This window comes from Phoca vitulina, unplaced genomic scaffold (assembly GCF_004348235.1).
Source record: "Phoca vitulina isolate PV1807 unplaced genomic scaffold, GSC_HSeal_1.0 scaffold48, whole genome shotgun sequence".
Classification (NCBI taxonomy): Eukaryota; Metazoa; Chordata; class Mammalia; order Carnivora; family Phocidae; genus Phoca; species Phoca vitulina.
This window is the reverse complement of record NW_022589751.1, coordinates 7,261,694-7,289,355: the sequence shown is the minus strand read 5'-3', so window position 1 is coordinate 7,289,355 and position 27,662 is coordinate 7,261,694. Positions and strand designations below refer to the sequence as shown.

Sequence of the window (27,662 nt, the reverse complement as noted above, 5' to 3'; positions counted from 1 at the left end):
CCTGCTGCACTTGTAATAGTAAATCTAGTTTAAAAATTTGGATATGTCATTTGACCAGGACTAGTTCCTTGTAGCCATATGAATTGAGTATGACTTCAAAAGTCAAATCATCCACTGATTCCCCATTAATGTGTGTCCCAAATTCAGTATAATGCTGTAACCAGAGGCTTCCAACACAACTGAGTGACAACTGAGATCTTTCAGTATTTCTAAGAATTTCAGTTAAAAGAAATGAATTGGAACAAGATAAAGTTAACTAGGTCAAAGAGCAAGATTGTTTACCTTGAAGAAAGAAGGTTTAAAAGAAAAAGGAAATCTCAGGGCACCTGGGTGGCTCAGTCGTTTAAGTGTCTGCCTTTGGCTCAGATCATGATCCCAGGGTCCTGGGATTAAGCCTCGCATCGGGCTCCCTGCTCAGTGGGAAGCCTGCTTCTCCGTCTCCCACTCCCCCCTGCTTATGTTCCCTCTTCCGCTGTCTCTCTGTCAAATAAATAAAATCTTTAAAAAAAAAAGAAAAAGAAAAAGGAAATCTCAACATATGTTAAAGATAGGAAAGTTTTAATGAATCAATAGTGTACTATTCACAAATACAGTAAGTCTAATGGAATATAATTATGTTAGCATATTCCAGAGGCAATTTGGAGTAGTTGAAATCATGAGCTTAAGAATCAAGTAGTTCAGTTTAGCTGCCTATTTGCTCTATAATTGATTTTTTTTTAAAGATTTTATTTATTTATTTGACAGAGAGATAGACAGAAGAGCACAAGCAGAGGGAATGGCAGAGGGAGAGGGAGAAGCAGGCTCTGCACTGAGCAGGGAGCCCGATGCGGGACTTGATCCCAGGACCCTGGGATCATGACCTGAGTCGAAGGCAGACGCTTAACCATCTGAGCCACCCAGGCACCCTGCTCTATAATTGATTTACTTAACTTTGTTTGTCCTTGATTTCTTCATCTGTAAAATGGAGATAATAGTTCCTAACTTGCAGAATTAGAAGCGGTGTTTGTTAAGGACCTACCATAACGTCTGGAACAAAGTTGATGATAAATACACGGCAACTGCTAGTAATCTGAGTCAAAAGTGAAGCATCACTGAACCTTGTGTGCAGTCACACGGCAGCTTCTAGATCTTGTTTTCAATGAGAAGGTCAAAGAGTATCCTTCTAATAATTAAGGTGGAAAGTGTTGATTCATTTTCTGAAGGGTAAGTCTGTTATTTAAAAGTGAATGAAAGTTTTAGGTGGCTGGATAGCCATGAACAGTGATATACTCACCATGATCCTTTACAATTATTATGGCTTTGAAAGATAATTTATTTTTGAACTATTCTGTTTCCTGAACTATGGGCAACTTAAGTTCTAAGTAACCAATCTTATATTCCTTTACAGATGCATGGTCATGGAGGCTATGACTCTGATTTTAGTGATGATGAACACGGTGGAGAATCTAACAAAAGGAAAAAAAGGTAAGTAATTTTTTATTCATTTGTGTTTCAGATCCTTTCTAGATTGCGATGAGGTATAAATAAATAATATTGAAAGTTTTCGGATTGTGTTTGCATATGAAGACAATGATGCTCTATTGAATGAATTTTCGTTTATTAAACTAGAATGAATTGACTTGAGAATTTGAGAACAGTTATGTGAAAAATAAAATAATGTTTATGCTGTGAAGGGATTTATGGAAAGGGAAGTGGGGGACAAAAGAAATCAATTAAAACTCTTGGATTTCTCTGATGCATCTATTTTTCATTCAGCTGTTAGGGACTTTACTTGGGAACATCATAGCTAAGAGAAGGGGCTTGGTTGGTGGTCCCTTTGCAAGTACGTGACTTCAAAATGAGGTTAACATGGAGGGTAAGATTGTGATACAGTGCAGTTTTATGGTTTTGTGAGTGAGCAGACTAAGTGCTCAAAGGAAGGAGCTCATGGAATTTTTTATTGAATTGGAAGGGACAAGAACTGTCAGCAAATAAAGTCTGGGCTTTATAAGAAGGTCACATCTTGGTGATGTTGCTGTGTGAAGGGGCATTGTTTTCAGCTTTTAGTGCTTAGAAACTGATTTTATCTGTTAACTTAGGAGTGGTTGACTGATTCATATTAACCAAACTTATAAAAATTGCTTTATTATTTCACACAGAGAGCAATATATTAGGCATACTAAATGGGACTGAACATTTTTGTTGGGTACTTAGTCTTCATGGATAACCAAAAGAATAGAAATAATTATAATAAATTATATTGTTTGGTTCTTTACATTTTCAAGATTTTTCATTCAAAAATACTACTTTATAAGAATAGAATTTGAGCAAATTTAGATGAATAGTTTCTATTCTAGGGTTATATCTATCTTCATAACTAGGGCTGATCATCTATAGTCTGTATCACTTATAGTCAGCCCTTATTTTTTATATTATTGATTACCAAAAGCTTCAATAGCTCTACAAACAGGAAAAGTGTGGAACAGAGAGATTAAGTAAGTTAATCTTACTTAAGGTTAAGATAGTGAATGACAGAGCCCAAGTTTGGATCTCAGAACCTGGGTGGTCTGACACTAGAACCCATTCATTTGTTAGTTTCATTTTCTCCATTTTATAAGTATTAAATAAAGTTCAGATATTAATTAAGCTATTTAAGGAGACATAAAATGTCTTATTAAAGATCAGTGAGTCTTTTTTAAGACTTGAATTTTTAAAAAACATGTTCCAGTTATGAAAATATGAAGAAACAAGAAACATCCTTTGAGAAAAATGAACTCTTTAGTAATTTTTCTTCTTCACAAACCAGGACAGTTGAAGATGATTTATTGCTCAAAAAGCCATTTCAGAAAGAAAAACATGGAAAAGTGGCCCATAAACAAGTTGCAGCAGAATTGCTGGATAGGTATGTACCTCTGTAAATTACTTTTTTCGGTTTAAGATGTTTTTATAAACTCAGGGACTTGGGGATTTAATTCTATTAATTAGAATAAAGATATTTGAATTTGCTTAAAATTTGTCTTTACAGGGAAGAAGCAAGAAATAGAAGGTTTCACCTCATAGCCATGGATGCTGTATCCTTTTTATATTTCTAGATTTTTCTAACTAATAGAATAATTTAAATCTACTTTTTTATTTTAATAAAATCTTGTGAAGTCAGGTAGACCCATATGATATTTTTAAAGGTAACTGTTTATTGATGTGCAGTCTTGTCATTTATACTTTTGAGTACAATTCTCTTTTATTAACACATAAGAAAGACTCAGAGACAGAAATAACAAAACATATTACTAATGATCTATAAATAGGTTTACAAAGTCCATGAACTTGCAGATGTTTTTCCAACCTGTTTTTGCCAAGCTCTCAACATTTCTCATTTTAATACTGCTCTTATCTTTAGTCTCATTTTAACTCTTACTCTCTTACTACCTGGTTCTGGGCTGTTTAAGGTCTTTGTAAAACTTGTATCTAGAAGTAGAATGTGTCTGTGGGCTATCCTCAGGCCTGTTGCGGCTTCATCTCTCAGGCATGACTTGGGGTTGTCGTCAAGCTATATCGTACTTCCCTATTATGGCCACGTCTCATCTCAACTTTTTGGTAAGATTGTGGCTCGTTACACTAACTGTTACCACTGGCCATCCATATTACTGTTGGGAATATTGGAGAATGGAAGAGAAGCCAAGCAAGACCTGAAGTGTTTCTGGGTACTTATTACTACAGTCAGGATTAAGAGAAGGAGACAATGGCAAGTAGATACATCCCCTACCTATTGACATCTGTTTCACTTTGTTATCATTTCCTAATCCTTTTCTTTAAGTTATAGAAATTCTCTTACCACCAATGTACTCCTCTTATCTTCTAACCCAATAGCTGACCTTTCCCATGGATCTCATCTGCCTTGTTCCTTTGGCATTTCAACATCTATTGTGCCTCCTATGACACCACTTATTTGGGGGTGTTGGGGTATCTAGTTACAGCCTGGTGAGGGTGAAAGTGTAGGTCCCCTTTTCTGGCATGGGTGGAGGTGGGGCCACGGTTATTTCTAGAATTTTTGGCTGGGAGTAGAGTAGGTATTGTCTAAAGGTTACCTGTCTTGTTAGGCTGCCCTCTATCTTGGTTATTCAGTTAGAGAGAGCAGACTTTGTTGGGACTTTTCTTGTCTGTGCTTGTTGGCATTTTCAGCTTGCCAGCTTCTTCATTTTCAAGTCTGAGTTTATGAGTCAAAAAGAAAACCTGAGGAGCTTACCGCCGTGTCATACCATGGGTCTTGAGCTCCCTAGCTGTTATGACTTCTCCACCTTTCAGAATCTTCTTATATTTGTTTTAGATATCAGTTCCAAGGTTTTTAGTTGTTCTTAGTGGGAAGAATAAGGAGAGGTACATCTTTGTCTACTCCATCTTCCTGGAAGCAAGGTCCCACTCAGCACCTACTTTTGTAAATAAAGCTTTATTGGCACATACCTGTGCTTACTCATTGAGGTGCTAACTGTGCCTACTTTTGTGCTAAAATGACAGAGCTGAGCTGTTGTGACTGGTACCATATTGCCTGCATATTGACCATTGACAGAAGAAGTTTGTTAACCTAAAAGATTGAAGTGACTTGCCATGGTCATATGACCAGTCTCTATAGAGATAGACCAAGAACTAGAAAGAACCCAAATCTCTGGATATCTAGCTTTTCTCTTTTTTCTTTTCTGAAAGGTTAGCTGCTTTGTTGCCAGTCTTGGAAGTATCATATTCTGATTCAGTATTCTGTTAGAACATACTGTGATGAATTAAGTCATTATTTACCTTTGATATAATAGGGTGTAGTCAGATAGTATTATGGATGAGGTCAGTTCTGTTATTTGCATGTTCAGCTCTGGAGAGAATACTGTTGAGCTTTTTAAAACAAAAAGTAAAATGCTCATATATCTTGTTATATTGCATTAAAAATAAACATGACTAAATTCTTAAATATTAAAAGAAAGTATAAAAAAATCTGATTTCTTATATTTACAGGTTTGGTTTTTTTTTTGATAGGAAGCATTTCTTTTTATTTCAGGACATAATGTACTATTTAGAACCATGGAGGATACTAAATTTATAACTATTTAAATATCCATAGGGTATTTTATTTTTGTAAAGATAGGCTCTAAAAATCATAAACTGAATAGATTAATAATATAACACACATCAAAATTATATTTAAAAAGGAGGTGGTGGCTCTTAGTAGCTCTGTCCTGGTGTTAAAGATGGTATAAAGATACTTACTTAGAATACTACCAAGTACTCTAACATTTGTAAATGCAGGTGTTATCAAAGTCTATCTCTGATTCTAGCAAAGAGAAACCATCCAAATTTTATTCTTTATATTACGGACATGACTTAACTATATCACTTTGGCATGTGGTATTACTATTTTTCCTACTGGAGCAAGTCCTAGTTTTCCTAAGACCTTTCCCCTGACTATTCTGGAAATCAAATAAATTTATCATGTATTTCAAACCTTCAAATTAGAATGTTATCCTCATAAATGTATTTGCCAGGTTGGTATATTCACATACATCCTTTCCAATTTTAGGGTAAGCAAAAGACATGCCCTTAGAGCTTTATTAATGTATTAAAGGACGACAACCCATCTTATTATCAAGAGAAACTGTGATCCCTGTAGCATCGGATAGAGAAAACATTGATTTTGATACATTATCTTCTTTTATTCAAATACCAGTCTGATCACACATGGTCCAAGAACACTCAAATAATAAGCCCTCTGTTTATACAGATGTTAAAGATTGGTCTTCAAACATTATAGCCAGTGATGCCACGCTTGCCTATGATCTTGCCAACATAAAACCACATCCACACCTCGGTGGCCACTAAACCATTCAGCAGAGCTTCCTTAACTGTGAGCTGTTTGAAGCTACCAATTTGAGCACTCTTGACTATTTTTTTCAAGCTCTGAATAGCTGTAGGGATCTCAGCAGGGGTTGGAGGACCCAGCTCAACCTTGGCATAATGCCAAAAGTGGCCAGTCGAGGCTTTGAGTACGTCACAGCAGTGTTCACCAGCGCCGGGGCCTTCTCCGTGAGATTACGGACAAACTGGGCCATGGTTCCATGCTGGAAGGTCATATTTACAGGTTTTTGAAAGCCTAACGTTAGGATTTAATATTATAAAAGTTGTATCTTCTATTTTAGAGGCTTTATCATTACTGGAATAACTAAATTATATGTTATAGTAATAAAAGGTAAATTATACTCCTTATCTTTAATTTTAGAAACTATAATTTATTTTTCATATTATGATTAAAATGAATATTGGTGTGAGGCTGTGTGTATTTCAGCAATAGAATAGGAAGCTCTCTTTTTCCCCAGGTAGAGCTATATTTTATCACAAGAGTAGTATATACTTGAAAAATGTTCAAAACAACAGAAACAGTATTCAGTAGAAAGTGAAAGCCTCTCTGCTCTATAGTATTGACTCCTAACAATTAATATTTACCCTTTTAGATATATTTTTTTAAAAGATTTATTTATTTCAGAGAAAGAGCACGTGAGTGGGGGGGAGGGGCAGAGAGAGAGGGAGACAAGCAGACTCACTACTGGGCATGGAGCCCCACGTGGGGCTCGATCCCAGGGCCCTGAGATGGTGACCTGAGCTGAAACCAAGAGTCAGATGGGTGTTCAACCAGTTGAGCCACCGAGGCGCCCCCTTTTAGATATTTTTTTAATTCGTAAGCATGTATAGTAGGTTTTGCATATTTAAAAAACTAAGTAGACTTATACTGTTTTTCTTTACTTACTCATATACCATAGACACAGAACAACTCCTGAGCAAATCAAATCCTTAATTTTTTGCATTTCAGTATCAAAGGCACACAAAGTTTGTAAATGACTATATTTTATACTATGGTGGCAAAAAAGAAGACTTTAGGCGATTGGGGTAAGTGTCATGAAATTTACATAGAATGGGAGGAAATTATGGATGTCTTTAAAGACCCACAGCTACTGTGTCTTCTGATTCTGTCATTCTCTCCTGCTTTCCATTCCAGTTTCCTTATAATATCCTCAAGTGGAGAGGCTATCTATAACTTCTTGCTAAGTACCTCATGAACCCCATTTCTCTGGCAACAGGCCTCAGGTAGCCTGCTGAGCCAGATCTGTGCTTGGTGATACAGGTTATGTGAGGAATATTCATGTGCCTGATTATGCAGTAAATTTTTTTTTTTTTAATTTTTGGGCAAGGATCTTTGAAATAATTAACTTTTTAGACCTCAGTGTTTGGGATTGCTTTTTAAAAGGTAGGGCAAACAGGAAAAAAGCCAACTCCTTCCTAATATTTGAGGCTCCTCTATCAGAGCCTCTTAGTTATGTGTGGGTTTTTTTCTCTGACTTAATAATTTTCTGAGTTTGGTAGAGCCTTAAAAAACTTTATATGATCTCATCTACCCCAAATTTATCTCCCCTCTCAATTTAACCTGTATTCTCCAACAATCCCTTGTTCTACCCCCAAACTGTTAGCATCTTAAAATATCATCCCTTCCCCGCATTCTCTTCTGCCCTTACTTAGTCTTTCTAGGAAGCCATAGTAAAATGAGGTATGGAAAACTCTTCATGCAGGTTTGTTTTTGTTTTGGTTTTTTTAAAGATTTTATTTTTTTACTTGACAGAGAGACACCGAGAGAGAGGGAACACAAGCAGGGGGAGTGGGAGAGGGAGAAGCAGGCTTCCCGTGGAGCAGGGAACCCGATGCGGGGCTCGATCCCAAGACCCCGGGATCATGACCTGAGCTGAAGGCAGACGCTTAACGACTGAGCCACCCAGGCGCCCCTTCATACAGTTTTTAAATGTGATCTCAGTGGGTTGGGGTTACTGACATTTTTTAGATTCTAAAACTTACTTTCATTATTTTTTCTTATCCATTTAGTGTTTATTCAGGTTTCTCATCCTGGCTTTGGTGATTTAGCACCACCTGTATAATTGAAGCCAGTGTGAAAGGTGGATGGATGCCTTATCCATTTAACTTGCTTCTGTAGCAGCACTCTTTATAAGTGTCTTTTGAAAATATGGAAATTGTTGTTTTTTTTTTTTTTTAAAGATTTATTTATTTATTTGAGAGATAGCGAGAGAGAGCAGGAGTGGAGAGGAGAGGGAGAAGCAGGCTGGATCCCAGGACCCTGGGATCATGACCCGAGCAGGAGGCAAACGCTTAACCAACCGAGCCACCCAGGTGCCCCAATATGGAAATTGTTTTTATAAGTATATGTACATATGTATATATTCACACATAAAACTATCTTTATCTTCATGTATTTTTTCTCAAATGTTAAAAAGATCTCACAGAACTAACCTCGTAAATTTGACTAATTTTGTGTTCATATGTAATTGAAATAGTTTTATTTTCCAGGGAAAATGACAAGACAGACATGGATGTTATACGAGAAAATCATAGATTCCTATGGAATGAGGAGGATGAAATGGACATGAATTGGTAATTTTCGCCATCTGAGACATAATGCATAAACTGCTTTAGTCCTGTCTCTCCTGCTCTCTCCATGTTTTCTTACCCTGTCAGCTGTCCAGGGCATTCAGCCCCGGCATGGAGGAGCTCTGAATGGAGGACATAAAAACATGCCTCAGAGTATTTGTGTCTGGTTTGGTTCTCTCGGTAATTTTTAGCAATTTTAACGGACTTCTCGTTGCTTGACTTTGTCTTGAAAAGAAAATGTATTACATTTTTACTGTATTGTTTGTTGTCCTGTAATAGGCTTTTTAAAAAACTTTTAAAATATTTTGGGGAAAAGTAATATCTGAGAGTGGTTTTAAGAATGCAAACCATGCAAAAGGTGAAAAACGAGGAGTAAGACTCCTGTCCTCTGACTGTCAATCTTCCAGTTTCCCTCCCTGAGAAAGCCACTATTAGTAGTTAATATTCAGGTATTCTATGCACATGTAAGTAATAGACCTCTTTTAAAACATTAATATTTATATCATATATGTTATTTATTTGACATTGGTTCCAAGTAGCAAACTGTGGTTGAATTTTTAAATGTAAAAAATTTATGTTTTTTTATGGATCTAGGGAGAAGAAACTTGCAAAGAAATACTATGATAAATTATTCAAGGAATACTGCATAGCAGATCTCAGTAGATACAAAGAAAATAAGGTATGCCTTCCAAATATAGAAGGTTCTTATTTAAGTACAGTATTACTTTTTGTTATACTGTGACACCCCACATTATTCTTTTAGAGGTACTAAATGAGCTAGGTTGTCCTGCATCTATGAAATATCATTTGGACCATTTAACCTCTGCAGCTATGAAATTTACGAAGGGCCCCTTAGTCAGGGGTGCTTTGTGAACTGAGGCATGAATAGTCTAAAATTAAACACGAGTGGCTACTGGATCCTGTTTCCTCCTGACTCTGGCCTAGAGCCCCTACTGACTATAATGAATGATTTGACACTGCAGAATGATGTCTTGTTTCATAGATGGTGTTTGAAAATGATAGGCTTTTTTTTCAAATAAATTACCATCTGTAAAGAGGCAGATGCACATCTTCTTTTATACCATTGTCTATTCTAGTAGAATTAACTCTTATCAGTGCTATTTAGTAATGGCAGATTTCCGTTCCTGCTTTACATCTTACTTTAGTTGATACTAAAGTGATTTTTATTTCTATCTCAAATTTCACATTTGCAGCTAGAGAAGGTGACCTTGAACAGATAATCTCAGTTTGAAATTGGGGAGGGAATGTTGCATAAATCTGTATGTTTTGGATAGTGTACATTTGTATTAAGACAGTCTATTTAAAAAGTTGTCTTAGATTTATTTATTATAAGAATTTCTTTTTCATTTAATTAGTTAAATCTCAGAACCATGATTGGTTTAATATTTTTTTCCGTAGTGCCTTTAATATGTGGGTTGCTTTACAATATTCTTATAGATAAGAGTGTCTAGTTTTACAACCTTATTTACAAACCCATGCACATCATGTATCCCAAAGACTTCCTCAGTTTCTTAGGAGCTAGCTCTCCTCTCTGTACTAGTTATTGATCACATCAAATCCAAAAGGCACCACAGGAGTTACTTGAAGTTACTACACTGCAAGTTGAGTATGAAATACAAATCTTTCTAGGAGCACATAATCAAGCAGCTTTTTCAATGCTGGCTCATTTGTTGATTGCTTTTCAGTTTTAAGGACTGGGCAGGGTGCTGTGAATTAAAACATGACTGCCCTTCAGAAAAAAACAAAACTATAATCTAGTCGAGGGGAGAAAGTGTACATAAAACAATTAAATATTTGTATTCTCCATTCAAAAAACATAATATATTACTGGAAAACATACTTTAAAGAGGATAATCTTGAAACAAATTATATTTTCTTATTAGAACATGATGAGTAATTAGATACGAGGGTAAATCCAAGTAAGAAATCAGAAATAGGAAATGTGGAATGAGGCAGATGCTTTTTTTTTTTTTTAACTGTTTTTTAGGGGTAGTTTTAAGTTCACAGCAAAATTGAGAGGAGGGTACAGAGATTTCCCATATACCCTTTACCCCATACGTATGAAGGGTATCGTTTCTAAGGGAAAAGATGACTTTTTTGGCATACTGTGTTTGAGTTAAGAATGGTGCCTTTGATTTCCTTGCTAGGATGCGTTTTCTCATAGTTTTATTTATACAAAGACAGTGTTTTATTCACTTTTTATTAATCAGCTCCTTGCTCACTGCCTATTACTTGGGGCATTTTTAGTGAATGCCAGCCTTTGTCCCACACACCTATCCCCTTCCTTATTACTTCTTCCCTTTCATCATTGAGAATTTGGTTGAATTGTTGCATCAGTTAGGATTAGAATCAGCTGCAAGAACTGAAGCACTCCTAAATAATACTGACTTAAATGAGCTAGAAGTTTATTTTTCTTCTACATAGAAGTCCGAGTAGATGGTGATGGAACTTTGTGTTTTCAGGAAGTTAGGATCTGTTTGTCTTATTGCTTGAATGTGTGATCTCTGTGCTAGAAGGTAAAGTAAGAGAAGGAGGCTTAGCACCAAATCCTGAGTAACACCAGTATTTAATCTGGCCTATCAGCAGGAAAATGTGTGTCAGGAAAGAATATAAAAACTCACTGAGGCAAAACCTCTATACAACCTTTAACTAGTAGGACATACTGTATTTGTTTGTTATATTTCTTATCCCCTATAAGATTATAACCTTCTTAACAATAGACACTATTTTCACAATCATCTTATATGTGATGTGCCAAGAGTGCCAAGCCCAGTAAGTAGTTGCTTAATACTTATTTGTTGAATAGGTTAATGAATGGAAGAAGAAGTTGGGAAACTATTGCTGTACACATTTGTCTGTGCTTCAGTGGATATCCCAACATATATGTTGGATGGCAAGCAATACTTACATACAAGTGTAGGCTTAAAAATAGAACTAAATAGTTATTTTGGATGTTTTATTTTTTTTCCTAGACTGGAGGGGGTTTTATTTTTATTGGATTTTAATCATAATATTTTCAAATATTTGAGCCCCCAGTTGCATTTAAACTACAAAATTGCCTAATTCAAATAATAGACGATAAAATAAAAATAGACCGTTAACTAGGCATTGAACATTTCATCTGAATTATCTCTCTTAATACAACAACCTTTAAGATTGGGGTTTTTATACATAAAAAGGAAGTAGACTGAGAAGTTAAGAGACTTTCCAAGGCCGCAGAGCTAGTTAATGAATGGTAGAGCTTACATTGGTTCTGCATGATTATAGAGCTGAGCTTTTAACTATTATAATAAACTGAATAGAAAATGAAATAATTTACTAAACCTACAGAAAATTAGCATATGAATATGAAAGATCTTAAAAAGGCAGTGGAGAAAAATTATTTTTAGCCAAAAAACAAAGTTACGTTTAGGAATCTGGAGGGAAGTTTAACAACTTTCCACTTTAGGGCTCCAGAGGGTCTCCTTTCTCTTTCATGTTCATCACTTTGCCAGTGGGGAAAGAGCCATACATGAATGAATGATTGTGGTTGTGTTCCAAGAAAACTTTATAAAATAGGCAGCAGGCCATAGTTTGCTAACCCCTGGGATACTATGTACCGGGTACTATTCTAAGTACTATTCTATTCTCAGGTACTATTCTGTGTATTATCCCATTTGAACCTCTTAGTCCAAAGAAGTAGGTATTGTATTATCTTTACATTACATATGAGGAAACTGAGGCACAAGAACATTAAATACCTTGTCCAGTATTATAAAGCTGTTAAGTGGTGGAGCTAAGATGTAAACCCAGACAATCCAGCTCTTTTGCACTATAGTATATCGCCTCTTTACTGGACCGTAACCTCTTTTTTTTTCTGTCAGTGTCATAAAACAAGATACATATTTTTTATTAATTTAGGTATTATGCCCTAGTACTTGTATCTTTTATTAGGTAGTTTAAAAGTAAAGAAGAGGGGCACCTGGGTGGCTCAGTCGGTTAAGCATCTGCCTTCAGCTCACGTCATGATCCCAGGGTCCTGGGATCGAGCCCTGCATTGGGCTCCCTGCTCAGCAGGGAGCCTGCTTCTCCCTCTCCTCCTGGCTTGTGCTCTCTGTCACTCTCTGTCTCAATCTCTCGAATAAATGAATAAAAATCTTCAATAAAAAAATAAATAAAAGTAAAGAAGATTATTCCTTAACAGAAAAGTTGGTAATTGTTCAAATGTATTTTTAAATGCCTGGAATCCTATAAGGAGAAAAAAAGCCATCACAATGAGAATTAGGTTTGCTTCTTTTTTTTTTTTTTTAACTTTTTATTTTAATCACCTGGTGGTCATTACAAGTACACTCCTAATCTGCATCACCTATTTAACCATACCCCACCTCACCTCCCTGCTGGTAACCATCAGTTCTCTAAAGAGTCTGTTTTTTAGTTTGTCTTTCTCTTTTTTTTCCTTTGCTCATTTGTTTTGTTTCTTAAATTCCACATGTGAGTGAAATCATACAGTATTTGTCTTTCTTTGACTGACTTACTTCACTTAGCATTATACTCTAGCCCCATCCATGTTGTTGCAAATGGCAAGACTTCATTTTTTATGGCTAAATAATACTCCATTGTATATATGTGTGTGTGTTTGTGTGTGTGTGTGTGTGTGTGTGTGTGTGTATTACATCTTTATCCATTCATCAGTTGATGGATACTTGTGTTGCTCTCATATCTTGACTATTGTAAATAATGCTGCTGTAAACCTAGGGGTGCATATATCCCTTTGAATTAGTGTTTTTGTTTCTTTGGGTAAATACCCAAATAGTGCCATTGCTAGATTGTAGAGTAGTTCTATTTTTAACTTTTTGAGGAACCTCCATACTGTTTTCCAGAGTAGCCATACCAGTTTGCATTCCCACCAATGGTGCATGAGGGTTCCCCTTTCTCCAGATCCTCACTAAAACCTGTGTTGTTTTTAGCCATTCTGACAGGTGTGATATGATATCTCCCTGTAGTTTTGATTTGCATTTCCTTCATGATAAATGATGATGAGCATCTTTTCATGTGTCTGTTGCCCATCTGTACGTCTTCTTTAGAGAAATGTTTGTTCGTGTCTTCTGCCCATGTTTTAATTGGATTATTTGTTTTTTGGGTGTTGAGTTGTGTAAGTTCTTTATATATTTCGGATACTAACCCTTTATCAGACATGTCTTTTGCACATATCTTCTCTCATTCTATAGATTGCCTTTTAGTTTTGTTGATTGTTTCCTTCACTGTGCAAAAGCTTTTTATTTTGATGTAGTCCCAATAGTTTATTTTTGCTTTTGTTTCCCTTGCCTCAAAGGACCTATCTAGAAAAGAGTTGCTATGACCAATGTCGGAGAAATTATTGCCTGCTCTTTTCTAGGATTTGTATGGTTTCAGGTCTTTAATCCATTTTGAATGTATTTCTGTGTATGATATAGGAAAGTGGCCCGGTTTCATTCTTTGGCTTGTTGCAGGCCAGTTTTCCCAACACCATTTGTTGAAAAGACGGTCTTTTTCCCATTAGGTATTCTTATCTGCTTTTTCAAAGATTAATTGACCATATAATTGTGGGTTCATTTCTGGTTTTCTATTCTGTTCCGTTGATCTATGTGTCCGTTTTTGTGCCAGTACTGTACTGTTTTGATTACTACAGCTTTGTAATGTACTTGGAAGTCTGGAATTGTGATGCCTCCAGCTTTTCTTTTTCAAGATTGCTTTGGCTAGGGGCGCCTGGGTGGCTCAGTTGGTAAAGCGGCTGCCTTCGGCTCAGGTCATGATCCCAGGGTTCTGGGATCGAGCCCCACATCAGGGTTCTTGCTCCACAGGAAGCCTGCTTCTCCCTCTCCCACTCCTCCTGCTTGTGTTCCCTCTCTTGCTGTGTCTCTCTCTGTCAAATAAATAAATAAAATCTTTAAAAAAAAGAAAAAAAGAAAAAAGATTGCTTTGGCTATTCAGGGTCTTTTGCGGTTCCACACAAATTTTAGGATTGTTCGTTCTAGTTCTGTGATAAATGCTGTTGGTATTTTGATAGAGATTGCATTAAATGTGTAGATTTCTTTGGGTAGTATAGACATTTTAACAATATTTGTTCTTCCAGTCCATGAGCATGGAATGTCTTTCCATTTCCTTGTGTTTCTTCACTTTATTTCATCAGTGTTTTAGTTTTCAGAGTACAGGTCTTTCACCTCTTTGGTTAGGTTTATTCTTAGGTATCATATTATTTTTGGTGCAATTGTAAATGGGATTGTTTTCCTAATATCTCTTTCTCTTGCTTCATTATTGCTATATAGAAATGCAACAGATTCTGTACTTTGATTTTATATCCTGGGACTTGATTGAATTTGTTGATCAGTTAGTCATTTTTTGGTAAAGTCTTTCAGATTTTCTATATATAGTATCATGTCATTGCAAACAGTGAAAATTTTACTTCTTCCTTACCGATTTGGATGCCTTTTATTTCTTTTTGTCATCTGCTGTGGCTATTTTGTGAGTTGCGTGACTGGTGTTTGACAGAAATAGTCATTTTTACTGCTTTTGTGTTTCCTACCTTCATACTCTCATTTTTGGTTTTTCATTTCCTCTCAAGGAGTCCCCCTTTATTTATTTATTTATTTATTAAAAGATTTTATTTATTTGACAGAGAGAGAGAGACAGAGAGGGAACACAAGCAGGGGGAGTGGGAGAGGGAGAAGCAGGCTTCCCACTGAGCAGGGAGCCCAATGCAGGGCTCGATCCCAGGACCCTGGGATCATGACCTGAGCCGAAGGCAGACGCTTAATGACTGAACCACCCAGGCGCCTCAAGTCCCCTTTATTTTATTTTATTTTTTTTAAACTCTTTTTTTTTTTTCCAGATTTTATTTATTTATTTATCAGAGAGAGAGAGAGAGAGTGCACAGCAGGGGAATGGCAAGCAGAGGGAGAAGCAGGCTCCCTGCTGAGCAAGGAGTCCGATTTGGGACTCTATCCCAGAACCCCGGGATCATGACCTGAGCCGAAGGCAGACGTTCAACTGACTGAGCCACCCAGGCGTCCCTCAAAGAGTCCCCTTTAATATTCCTTGCAGGGCTGGTTGAGTGGTCATGAACTCCTTTAGTTTTTGTTTGCCTGGGAAACTCTTTATCTCTCCTTCTATTCTGAATGGTAGCCTTGCTGGATAGAGTATTTTTGGCTGCAGGTTTTTCCTATTCAATACTTTGAATAGATCATGCCATTTCTTTCTGGCTTGGAAAGTTTCTGCTGAAAAATCTGCTGATAGCCTTATGGGGTTTCCTTTGTGTGTAACTGTCTTGTCTTGCTGCTTTTAATATTTTTTATCAGTCTGTCATTTTAATTATAATATGTCTCGGTGTGGGTTTGCTTTTGTTGATTTTGTTGGGGGTTCTCTTTGCCTCCTGGATGTGGGTAACTGTTTCTTTTCCCAGATTAGGGAAGTTTTCAGCTATTATTTCTTCTAATAAATTCTCTGCCCCCTTTTCTCTTCTTCTAGGACTCTACTATAATACAAATGTTACTACATTTGATGGAGTCACTGAGTTCCCTAAGTCTATTATCACTTTGCATAATTTTTTTTCTCTCTCTTGTTCATCTTGATTACCTTCCGCTACTCTGTCCTCTAGGTCATTAATTCGTTCCTCTGCTTCTTCTTGCCTGTTGTTTATTCCGTGGAGAATGTTTCTCGTTTCATTTATTGAGCCCTTTATCTCTGCTATGTTATTCCTTATCTCTGTGTTAATGGTTTCACTGATGCCTTCCACTCTTTTCTCAAGTCCAGTGACTTTCCTTATGATCATTGCTTTAAATTCTCTATCAGGCATGTTACTTATATCTGTTTTGCTTAGATCTCCAGCCATGACCTTGTCCTCTTCTTTCATTTAGGACAAATTCCTCTGTCTTCTCATTTTGTCTAAGTCTCTGTGCTTGTTTGTGTGTTAGGAAAGTCAGCTCTGTCTCCTGTTCTTGAGGGTACGGGCTTTATGAAGAAGAGGTCCTGTAGTGCCCTGCAGTGTAGTGTCCCCTATTCTCCAGGGCTTGGTGCTTCTGGGAGTGTCTCCTGTGTGTGTACTACATGCACTCTGCTTTTGTGTCCTGGCCGCTTTATCCTTCAGGCCAGTCGTCTGCAAAGGTTCTCTTTGCCTGTCATAGGCAGTATTTGGTCTCTGGCCTGAATGTGGTGTGTTTTAACTAGGTGTGCTCTGGTCTGCTTGTGAAATGAGACCTGTCACTGACACTACCAGAACCAAGGCCTTGCAAGACTCCCGGGTAGGGAGACATGGTGTGGAAGGGGTTTGGGCTAGTCATCTGGGGGAGGGGGCCCACTGTGCTGGGACCGAGGCAAGTGTGCCTGGGAAGCAGGGGTTCTCTGGAGCATGGGGACGGACAGGGCTTGGTGTAAGCAGGTTAGGTAGTGAGTGTCAGCACTGCGCTGGTTTCCACAGGTGGCCCTGTGTTTATGCTGAGGGGCAGGGAAGGGAAATGGTGCTGGCCAGTTTCTTTATCCCCAGAGGGGTCTTTCTGTGAACACTGCCTTTCTGGGACATGCTCAGAGATGAGTAACTGACCTCTGCACTGTGTGCCCCAGGCACTCTTCAGATCACTGTTTCTATGCTGTATATCCATGGGGTGTTTGACCTGCCTTTTGTCCAAGAGCAGCCCCAGTGTCCTCCCAAGTTGTCCCAGAGCCAAGCATGCTGACCTTTAAAACTCCAGGCTTTTGGAGTTGCGAGAACTCACCAAATTTTGCCTCTCTTGTTTTCCAAGCCAATTGCTATGTGGATTCATTTGCCCCGAGCACTCCCCTGTGTGCTAGTCTGTCTCTCGCCCTTCTCCCTGACCGTAGCTCCCTCCCCACCAGCCACAACCTATTTCTCTCCAAAGCCGCATCTCCACACTTTCTACTTACTTTGATGTGGCCTCTTCTCTAACCTTTAGTTGTGAAGTTTGTTCTGCCAGTCTACAGATGGATTTCTGGGGTATTTAGGATACCTTGATAGTTACCTAGTTGTATTCATGGGACAAGTCAAGCCTAGGGTCCTCCTGCTCTGCTGCGATCTTCCCTTCCTGGTGAATTAGGTTTGCTTTTTAGATTGGTAAATGTCATGTCAATTGTTGGCTCTATGTTTAGGTGTATATACAGTTTAAATAGTGTTTAAATTTACACTGGCATAAATGTAATTTTTTTCTCATCAGTTTGGATTTAGGTGGCGAATAGAAAAAGAAGTAATTTCAGGAAAAGGTAATTCTTTTTTGAAATTTTACTTTTTAATAGGATAAGGTTATTTTGTTATATTATTGAATTGAAGTCATTGGGTAAGATTATTCCTCATTATACAATAAATGGTTATCTATAAAAGTAAAATTAGAGACAATGTATTCATGATATTTTACTATCAAAAGTCAAAATGTGTAATGCTTTAGTGATTTTTACCTTTACATTTTTGCTTTTAGAGCATTCAATGGAGATTAAGTAGAAAATGTTGAAAGAGTTAAAGCAAACTAATGAAGGATGAATGCTTGAGTTTTTCTTTTTATCAACTTTTGGAATAATGAGTTGGTATTACTGTATTCCAGTCTAATCACATTTTGAATGTAGAGATTAAATATCACTTTGAACCTAATAGAATTTTTGGACAGGCTAGTTCTTACTTTGGGATGTCATTGAGATTGAGCCCAAATATTTAGTCTTATGGCAAAAGATCAAACATTTGGTAGGCAATCAATAAATGCTTTTTATATGCATTGTTGTAATCTACTCATAAATCTCTGAAAAATTAATATCTTTGTACTGTCTTATGATATAAAAGCTCTTTATTGATAATTGCATTTTAAAGTGTTAATGCTTCTGAAAACTACAAAAGAGCATTTAGGAAATAATTTTAAACTAATAACTTAAAGAACCTTTAAACTGAAAATAAAGGTTGCACTTTAAAATGATTAAACATTGAGGCCATCATTGTGGATCATTTACATCTTCCATAAATTGGATGTCTGTGTAAAGTATAAAACTGGATTTGCAGTAAAATAAAATTAAGGATTAGGAATTTCTTTTTTTTTTAGATGAAGGATCAGCCCTGAAGTTACTCTAAGGGAGAAGGAAAAAGAATAAATTTAAAGCTAGTTTTAACTTTTCTTTGTATTACATTTTAGTTTGTGTTTTTATCTAAACAATGAGAAATTTTGAAATGTCTCACAGTTTTAAAATTTCATACTTTTATTAAATGGAATTTTCAGGTGATGGTAAGTAATGCTGCCTTTAAAAAAATTGATTAGCATTCTTTAAGTTACTATAACTGAAGAAAGGATTAGTTGGTAAGAGAAAGCTATTGCTCTGATTTAGAATCATAATTTTGTTGCTGTTTTAAAAATAGAGCTGTTACTGAACATGCACAGATTTCATGAACTATTCATTTGGAATGAGTAAAAAAAATGCCAGTTTAGAAAGGTTATAGGCTGTTTGGACTGATAATTTTCAAAATTCATTTTGATGATTTCTTTTTTATGAAAAGTTTAGATTTGTTTCTGTTGGTGCAAATTATTGAGATAAAAATTCTTTTTTGTACGAATACAAGGTTCATCTTCTGTGAAAGTAAATAGTTGTTGAGTAGTTTCTTTTATTTTTTCTCGTAGATCATCCGTGTTAGTCCTTTTTTGCAGAATGTTTTAATATACAGTGGACATGATAATGTGTTGATTTTAGTGTCAGGTAACTCTAAAGTTTAGAGCATTGGGTTTAATTACTTACTCTACTTCATTTCAGAGTGCTACTATTTTAAAATGTGCTTTAAGTGCCATTTTATGCTGGTACTTAAAATAGAAACCATAATGTTAATACTTAAAATAAGAATTTTAATCAATTTAAAAATTATTATTAAATATTAAAAGGATTCACCCAGGTGTAAGTACATGTACTATGGAAATATATTTATTCTTTTTGGGTATTATTGAGTATGTATTTTTAGTACTTCCATTTTCCAAAGTATAAGATTTCCTAACCAGGGAGTCGCTGAAACCCTGATCTATACGGTGTATCTATTGGGCAAGAATTCTGTGACTGATTTTTTTAATAACCTTTTCTTAGGCTCTTTGATTTAATACTTGTATATGCATTTGTTGAGCATACTATAGATATTATGCTCAGTTATTTTTTAATGCTGACTACCTAGAACTAAGAATTTATGTGTGTTAAGAGTAAATTTTAGTAGTAACTCCAGATTGTAGAGATAAACATTGTCACCAACTATCATAGCTAATATTCCTTTCTTTATTGCAGGCCAGTTTTTCTGTGGAAATAAATGTTGTGATAAAAAAGAAGACTTGAAGAGTTGGGAAGTTAATTTTGGTTATATTGAGCATGGTGAAAAGAGAAATGCACTTGTTAAATTAAGTAAGTTGACTTTAGGTGGGATATAATTGATTTCTTCAAAGTTTATCTAGTAATTTAGATTTAAAAATATACAGAGTAAAATTTAATTTAAAAAATTTAATGTATCTTTCTGGAAGTGCTCTTTTTTCTGAGAGTTTCCCAAAGTGACAAATGACTTTTTAGCCTACAATTTTTTTTTTTTTTTTTTTTAAAGATTTTATTTATTTGACAGAGAGAGACACAGCGAGAGAGGGAACACAAGCAGGGGGAGTGGGAGAGGGAGAAGCAGGCTTCCCGCGGAGCAGGGAGCCCGATGCGGGGCTCGATCCCAGGACCCCGGGATCATGACCTGAGCCGAAGGCAGACGCTTAACGACTGAGCCACCCAGGTGCCCCTAGCCTACAATTTTTATATTCTCAGAATTACAGTTACATTTAGGTGAAACAGTTCTAATGCCAAACGTAAACCTATAATATGTAAAGTGAAGACCTCTTCCCGCTAACGTGGGAATGTCACCAATGCAGAATGAGATGCAGAGTATCAGAAAAGGCAACATAAAATCTCATGTTACCTGGTAGCCATACTGTTGTGGTGTGGACAATAAATATACTCTCTTTGTGTCAATAAAGAAAAAAGTTTTAGGATGGCATAATTGTTCTTGATATCAGTCTTAAAAGCTTATTAAGGTTATACCCCAGAGTGCAGCAGCTTCTGTTAATATGCATGTTTTAGAATCTGTTGTTTCTTTTTTTTTTTTTTCCCCATAAATTAAGCTAGTCTTACTGTGTCAGCTTCTTCAGTCCATCATGTTAGCAACCTTCTCTGGGTCCTAAATAAATGTGCTTCAGAGTTTTCTGCCAACTCCCTATAGGAGTCAAGAATTTCCTCATGTGCTCCTTAATGCACACCAATGCAGAAGTTCCTCCTAGAAGTGCTCATGAGGAAAAGTCAATTGGTGTGAACTGAGATTAAGGCAAAAGAAGAGGCCACAGCTGTGAAACTTTTTGAAAAGCTCTTTTCTATTTGAAAACTCTGAAAGCACTTCAGAGGAAGTGACTATACCCACAGTTGTTACTAGATATCTTTGATGTGAGACACACATTAATGCTGTATATGAAACAGAGTTTGCTTTTAGAATAAATTGACAGCACCTTTTTCTAAAGTAATGGTAGAATATTTTTAATTCCTCAAGCATTCTGTTACCCTTTTTATTATGCATATGCATTTTTTGAGGTGGAGAGAATCAGATTTTTTTTTTTCAGATAATCTGAAAAAGGGATATAAGGAATAATAAGAATGTATGATATTAAAGGTAGAGTAGCAGTACAGTTAATTCAAATTCAGCCTTTAAGTGGTGTCACTTTTTTTTTTTTAGGGTTATGCCAAGAATGTTCCTTTAAATTAAATTTTCATCACAGGTAATATTATCTTTTAAAATGCTGTTGTTAATGTTTAGTAGTCTTGGACATAGTCACTTACCTGCACTGAATGTCTGCTGAGCAGGGAGCCTGATGCGGGGCTCGATCTCAGGACCCTGGGATCATGACCTGAGCCGAAGGCAGACACTTAACAACTGAGCCACCCAGGCGCCCCCTAGCCAAGCAGTTTTAAATGTGATGGCCTGTGCAGGATGGTAGATAGATGCTAGAATTTTTAGTTTGGAGTCAATGTTCAGAAGCCATAATATTCTTGGAAACTGTATTGTAAAGCAGATCTTCATAAAGTGATTCTTATGTCTCATTTCTTTTTTTTAAATATAAATTCAGTTAATTAACATATATTATTTGTTTCAGGGGTACAGGTCTGTGATTCATTAGTCTTATATAATACCCAGTGCTCATTACAACACATACCCTCCCCAATGTCATCACCCAGTTACCCCATCCCTCTAGGCCCCTCCTCTCCAGCAACCCTCAGTTTGTTTCCTAAGATTTGTCTCTCTCACTGGTTTTGTCTTGTTTCATTTTTTCCTTTCTTCCCCTATGATCCTCTGCCTTGTTTCTTAAATTCCACATATGAGTAAGATTATAAGATAATTGTCTTTCTCTGATTGACTTACTCGCTTAGCATAATACCCTCTAGTTCCATCCACATTGTTGCAAATAGCAAGATTTCATTTTTTGATGGCTGCATAATATTCCATTGTGTGTGTGTGTGTGTGTGTGTGTGTGTGTGTGTGTGTATGTATATACCACATCTTTATCCATTCGTCTGTCGAGGGACATCTGGGCTCTTTCCATAGTTTGGCTATTGTGGACATGGCTGCTATAAACATTGGGGTGCAGGTGCCCTTTCGGATCACTACATTTGTATCCTTGGGGTAAATACCAGTAGTGCAATTGCTGGGTCGTAAGGGTAGCTCTACTTTCAACTTTTTGAGGAACCTCCATACTGTTTTCCAGAGTGGCTGTACCAACTTGCATTCCCACCAACAGTGTAGGAGGGTTCCCCTTTCTCTGCATCCTCACCAACATCTGTCGTTTACTGACTTGTTAATTTTAGCCATTCTGGCTGGTGTGAGGTGCTATCTCATTGTGGTTTATTTTTGTATTTCCCTGATGCCAGGTGATGTTGAGCACTTTTTCATGTGTCTATTGGCCATTTGGATGTCTTCTTTGCAGAAATGTCTGTTCATGTCTTCTGCCTGTTTCTTGATTAGATTATTTGTTCTTTGGGTTTTCAGTTTGTTAAGTTCTTTATAGATTTTGGATACTAGCCCTTTATCTGATATGTCATTTGCAAATATCTTCTCCCATTCTGTCAGTTGTCTTTTGGTTTTGTTGACTGTTTCCTTTGCTGTGCAAAAGCTTTTTATCTTGATGAAGTCCCAAGAGTTCATTTTGCCTTTGTTTCCCTTGCCTTTGGAAACACGTGTAGCAAGAAGTTGCTGTGGCTGAGATCGAAGAGATTGCTGCCTGTGTTCTCCTCAAGGATTTTGATGGATTCCTGTCCCACATTGAGGTCTTGCATCCACTTTGTGTCTAGTTTTGTGTATGGTGTAAGGAAATGGTCCAGTTTCATGCTTCTACATGTGGCTGTCCTGTTTTCCCAACACCATTTGTTGAAGAGACTGTCCTTTTTCCATTGGATATTCTTTCCTGCTTTGTTGAAGATTAATTGACCATAGATAGAGTTGAGGGTCCATTTCTGGGTTCTCTGTTCTGTTCCATTGATCTATGTGTCTGTTGCCAGTACCATACTGTCTTGATGATTACAGCTTTGTAATAGAGCTTGAAGTCCAGAATTGTGATGCCACCAGCTTTGGTTTTCTTTTTCAACATTCCTTTGGCTATTCAGGGTCTTTTCTGGTTCCATACAAATTTTAGGATTATTTGTTCCAGTTCTGTGAAAAAAGTTGATGGTATTTTAATGGGATTGCTTTGAATGTGTAGATTGCTCTAGGTAGCATAGACATTTTCACAATATTTGTTCTTCTAATCCATGAGCATGGGACGTTTTTCCATTTCTTTGTGCCTTCCTCAATTTCTTTCATGAGTATTCTATAGTTTTCTGAGTACAGATCCTTTGCCTCTTTGGTTAGGTTTATTCCTAGGTATCTTATAGTTTTGGGTGCAATTGTAAATAGGATCGACTCCTTAATTTCTCTTTCTTCTGTCTTGTTGGTGTATAGAAATGCAACTGATTTCTGTGCATTGATTTTATATCCTGCCACATTGCTGAATTTCTGTTTGAGTTCTAGAAATTTGGGGGTGGAGTCTTTTGGGTTTTCCACATAGAGTATCACTTATGTCTCATTTTAACAGTGTTTTATTTGGAGTTTGTCATTCTTACATGGAATTATATACCTTTATTCTCATTTCAGATGTTAAAATCAGGCTCCTGTCAAGTGAGCTAGAATGTGTCTGTCATGTTGAGTGGGGGAGGAATATCAGTGTTCTGCAATGTGCAGTATATATAAATAAGATCATGGGCTTTGAAACCAGATACCTGTGTGTTCCTCTCAGCTTCACCACTTACTAGTTGTCTTCTTTGGGCAAGGTACTTAAACTCTGTAGAACTCAATTTTATCACCTCTAAAAATGAGGATGCCAAGGTTATCGTGGGGATTAATGAAAGTGCATGAAAGTGCTTGACATAGTGCCTGGCATATGGGAAGTTAAGCATAATGGGGTCCCTGGCATTGAAGATGTTCAGACAAAAATCTGTGACCTGCCATTATTGTGATAACAGTGAGATTCTGCAACTTTATAAAATATGTATGTCAGTATATTAATTTTAAAAATCAGCTGTGTTATAAATATGCTAAAGTATAAAGTATTTTAGTTATTAAAAATAAAAAGTAATTAATAATTTTTAAATTCTTGAAACTAGCAGAGTTTTTTTAGATTACTTGGATAGCCTAACCTTTATTTCCCCTCTCCATCAGTGATACTGAAAGGTACCAGAGAGTTTTTTTGACCTTGACTTTCAAGCTTCATTTCAAAATTGAAATGATTCTTATGAGAGGCAGAAAGTGGTTACTACCTTAAATAATCTTATAGCATTTGGTATAAGTACCTTAATTTGGGAAGTCTGATGAGCAAGTTTCTTGAAACTGAACCTCTTTGTTGTCTCTTCATTCTCTTTCCTGGTCCTAATTTCAGCATTATCACCTTTTCCTATCTAGTATTTCCTTTCTTAACCAGTTAAAATCAATTACTTGCCAACCATGGTACTGGCAGCATTGTAAACCTGGCCTAGAAGAGAGAAAGCTACAGCAGTAAAAGGACAAATGGTCTAAAGTAGACATTTGAGTTAACAGTGAGCCCGTCCATCCTCATTCCTTTATGCCTTTTTACTGTATTCTTTTATTCTTAACAGAAGAATTTTCTACTTAGTGGTGGTTTAGAGCTGTTACAGTGTTTCTTCTTATTTTATGTATTTTTTCAAAGTATAGGTAGCTATGAATTACATGGAGGGAAATGACATTTGTTTTTGTAATTTAAAAAAATGGCTAAATGATAGAAAATAAAAAGGAAATGAGTAAAACTATGATTTATATTTACTAAGGTTTTATATAGAACTTACAAAAAATAATTTGTCTCAGAATTTTAGGCTTCATTATCTTACAGAATTGTCTTTAATTAATATACTAACCTAAAATATTTACAGACTCATTTAAGGCTTTCTTATGTAAATTACATTGTAAAAATAAGGTACTTGAACTGATTTGACTTTTTTGCTTATTGGTTCCTTATTTTTCATAAAGGTCAGTTGAAAAAGTTAACTTTAATTTTATGTTGTTCAACATAAAGGAGAAAAGAAGTCAAGTCAAAAAAAAGAAAGGATAAAACCAAAAAAGATTATGAAGAGTCAACACATAAAAAGTCCAGATTATCTTCTGCAGAAGAGACCTCTAAGAAAAAGGAAAAAGGTACAAGGGAATTAAAATATAATAACCTACTCACATTTTTTTTTTTTTTTAAAGATCTTATTTACTTATTTGACAGAGAGAGACATAGCAAGAGAGGGAACACAAGCAGGGGGAGTGGGAGAGGGAGAAGCAGGCTTCCCGCGGAGCAGGGAGCCCGATGTAGGGCTCGATCCCAGGACCCTGGGACCATGACCTGAGCCGAAGGCAGACGCTTAACGACTGAGCCACCCAGGCGCCCCCCCTACTCACATTTTTTAACATGAAATGTAATCTGCTATATGTGTCAAATGTAGGATTTAATTGGTGAATGCTTTAGATTTCTGTTTTATACTAGATGAAAGGGGGGGAGCGCCTGGGTGGCTCAGTTGGTTAAGTGTCCAACTTTTGATTTTGGCTCAGGTCATGATCTTGGGGTCGTGAGATTGAACCCCAAGTCAGGCTTGTGCAGGGCATGGAGCCTGCTTAAGATTCTCTCTCTCCATCTCCCTCTGCCCCCCCCCCCCCACTCGCTCGTTCTCTCTCAAATAAAAAATAAATAAATCTCATAGTAGCTGAAACTGGTTGGGGAATTTATAAGATTTTTTTTTTAAGAGAAGGGGGGAGGAACAGAGGGAGAGGGAGAGAATCTTAAGCAGGCTCCATGCCCAGCGTGGAGCCGGAGCCCAGCACAGAGCATGATGCGGGGCTTGATCTCAGGATCCTGAGATCATGACCTGAGCCAAAATCAAATTAGACACTTAACCAACTGAGCCGCCCAGGCACCCCCTGGTTGGGGAATTTAGATATAAATTTACAGCGGCTTATAAGAGTTTCAAGAACAAGGTTGGTTTTAATTCATTTTGGGTAGATAGTAATAATATTGCAAACAACTTTCTCCTTCCTCACTTTGTCTCTTATAGACTCATTACCTTGAGCAAGTCCCTGAACTTCTTCAGTTTTATATTCCTCATATAAGTAGGGCTGATGTGAATATCTGGCTTCTGTACTGTTTGAGCTTATTGTGGAGAACCAAGTAAGAATGTGAAAGGCGTTTTGAACACTGTAAAACAGTACATAATCTATAAGTCAGTAGGAAATTATAACACTGGGATTTCATTACCATGGCCTATGTGATTTTCTCACTAGCTTATGAGTTTGAAATCATGGAGCTTGATATACATATGTCCTCAGAACCTAGCATGGTGCTGTGCACATACACTTAGTAAATAATTGTTAAATTCAAATCCATCAGTCACTTCTTCTTCAGTAGCGCTTAAGCTCTCTTAAGCCGTAATTTCTTCATGTGTAAAATGTTTATGCTCACATTTCCTAGCTCATAGGATTGTTCAGAAGTTGAAAGGAGATAAAGGATATAAGCAGTTTGCATGGTGCTTGGTGCATAGTTAGCTATTATGAAGGTTACTGCTAGTTTCTTTTTCAGTCCATAATAGAGTCAAATTGGCTATAACTTAGAGTGAATCAAACTTAAATTATGTAATTAATGGTAGATTACATTAGATTCAGCCAAATGTTAACACAGTATTTGGACAGGAGAGGGCTCCCTTGCTCCAGCTATGAAGATTATTAGCTAGGTTTCATTCTTACATATACTTTTTTCTAGTGAATCAAACCTATTCAAGCATATAGTATCACCAAGTTTTCGACTTGGTGAAACTGATAGATGGTGAGAGGAAAATGCTGTTCTTGTTTATTGAGAAATGGTATTTGAAGCAGAATGCCTTTTTGTGTCTAAATCATTCCCCAACTCTAAAATATATGTTAATTAATAAATGTGAAAATTCCATTTGAGTTTGAAAAATTTTTGTTTTGTTTATTTATTTATTTATTAATTTCTTTCTTTCTTTCTTTTTTAAGATTTTATTTATTTATTTGACAGAGGAAGACACAGCGAGAGAGGGAACACAAGCAGGGGGAGTGGGGGAGGGAGAAGCAGGCTTTTCCCGCTGAGCAGGGAGCCCGATGTGGGGCTCGATCCCAGGACCCTGGGATCATGACCTGAGCCGAAGGCAGACGCTTAACCGACTGAGCCACCCAGGCGCCCCTATTTTTTATTTTTTTAAAGATTTTATTTATTTGAGAAAGAGTGAGAGACAGAGAGATCACAAGCAGGAGGGAGGGGTAGAGGGAGAACCAGACCTCCCCACTGAGCAGGGAGCCCGATGCGGGACTTGATCCCAGGACCCTGGGATCATGACCTGAACTGAAGGCAGAAGCTTAACCGACTGAGCCACCCAGGTGCCCGAAAAATTTTTGTTTTAAAAATGTTTAATGTATCATACTTGAGAGTTTTGTATTCGTTATTGTATTATATAATATTGTATTCTTATAGTATGATACCATGTGAATCATTACATATTCTAAATTAAAGAATAATTCCTACCTTGTAAAATCTTGTTTAGTACCTTCAAAGCAGACAATTAAGTAGCTGGATACTCAGGATTGGGTATGGGGTTGGAACCCTCAGATT

At 36.7% G+C, this 27,662-nt stretch overlaps 1 protein-coding gene and 1 pseudogene across 5 annotated transcripts in view; one reads left to right on the top strand and one right to left on the bottom strand.

The window, feature by feature from the left end:
* LOC116649616 (protein FRA10AC1) overlaps window positions 1–27,662 on the top strand; it is a 78,340-nt gene that overhangs the window by 35,575 nt on the left and 15,103 nt on the right. For 4 of the 5 annotated variants that reach the window (XM_032432610.1, XM_032432612.1, XM_032432611.1 and 1 more), the window contains 10 exons: window positions 1,388–1,464; window positions 2,786–2,881; window positions 3,005–3,050; window positions 6,824–6,900; window positions 8,365–8,448; window positions 9,040–9,124; window positions 17,649–17,694; window positions 19,729–19,842; window positions 21,197–21,239; window positions 25,077–25,195. In XM_032432610.1, coding sequence (XP_032288501.1) covers window positions 1,388–1,464; window positions 2,786–2,881; window positions 3,005–3,050; window positions 6,824–6,900; window positions 8,365–8,448; window positions 9,040–9,124; window positions 17,649–17,694; window positions 19,729–19,842; window positions 21,197–21,239; window positions 25,077–25,195 — 787 coding nt within the window. The remainder of the gene's footprint in view (window positions 1–1,387; window positions 1,465–2,785; window positions 2,882–3,004; window positions 3,051–6,823; window positions 6,901–8,364; window positions 8,449–9,039; window positions 9,125–17,648; window positions 17,695–19,728; window positions 19,843–21,196; window positions 21,240–25,076; window positions 25,196–27,662) is intronic. The other variant, XM_032432613.1, reaches the window with a different exon arrangement.
* On the bottom strand, window positions 5,648–6,149 carry LOC116649617 (annotated as a pseudogene).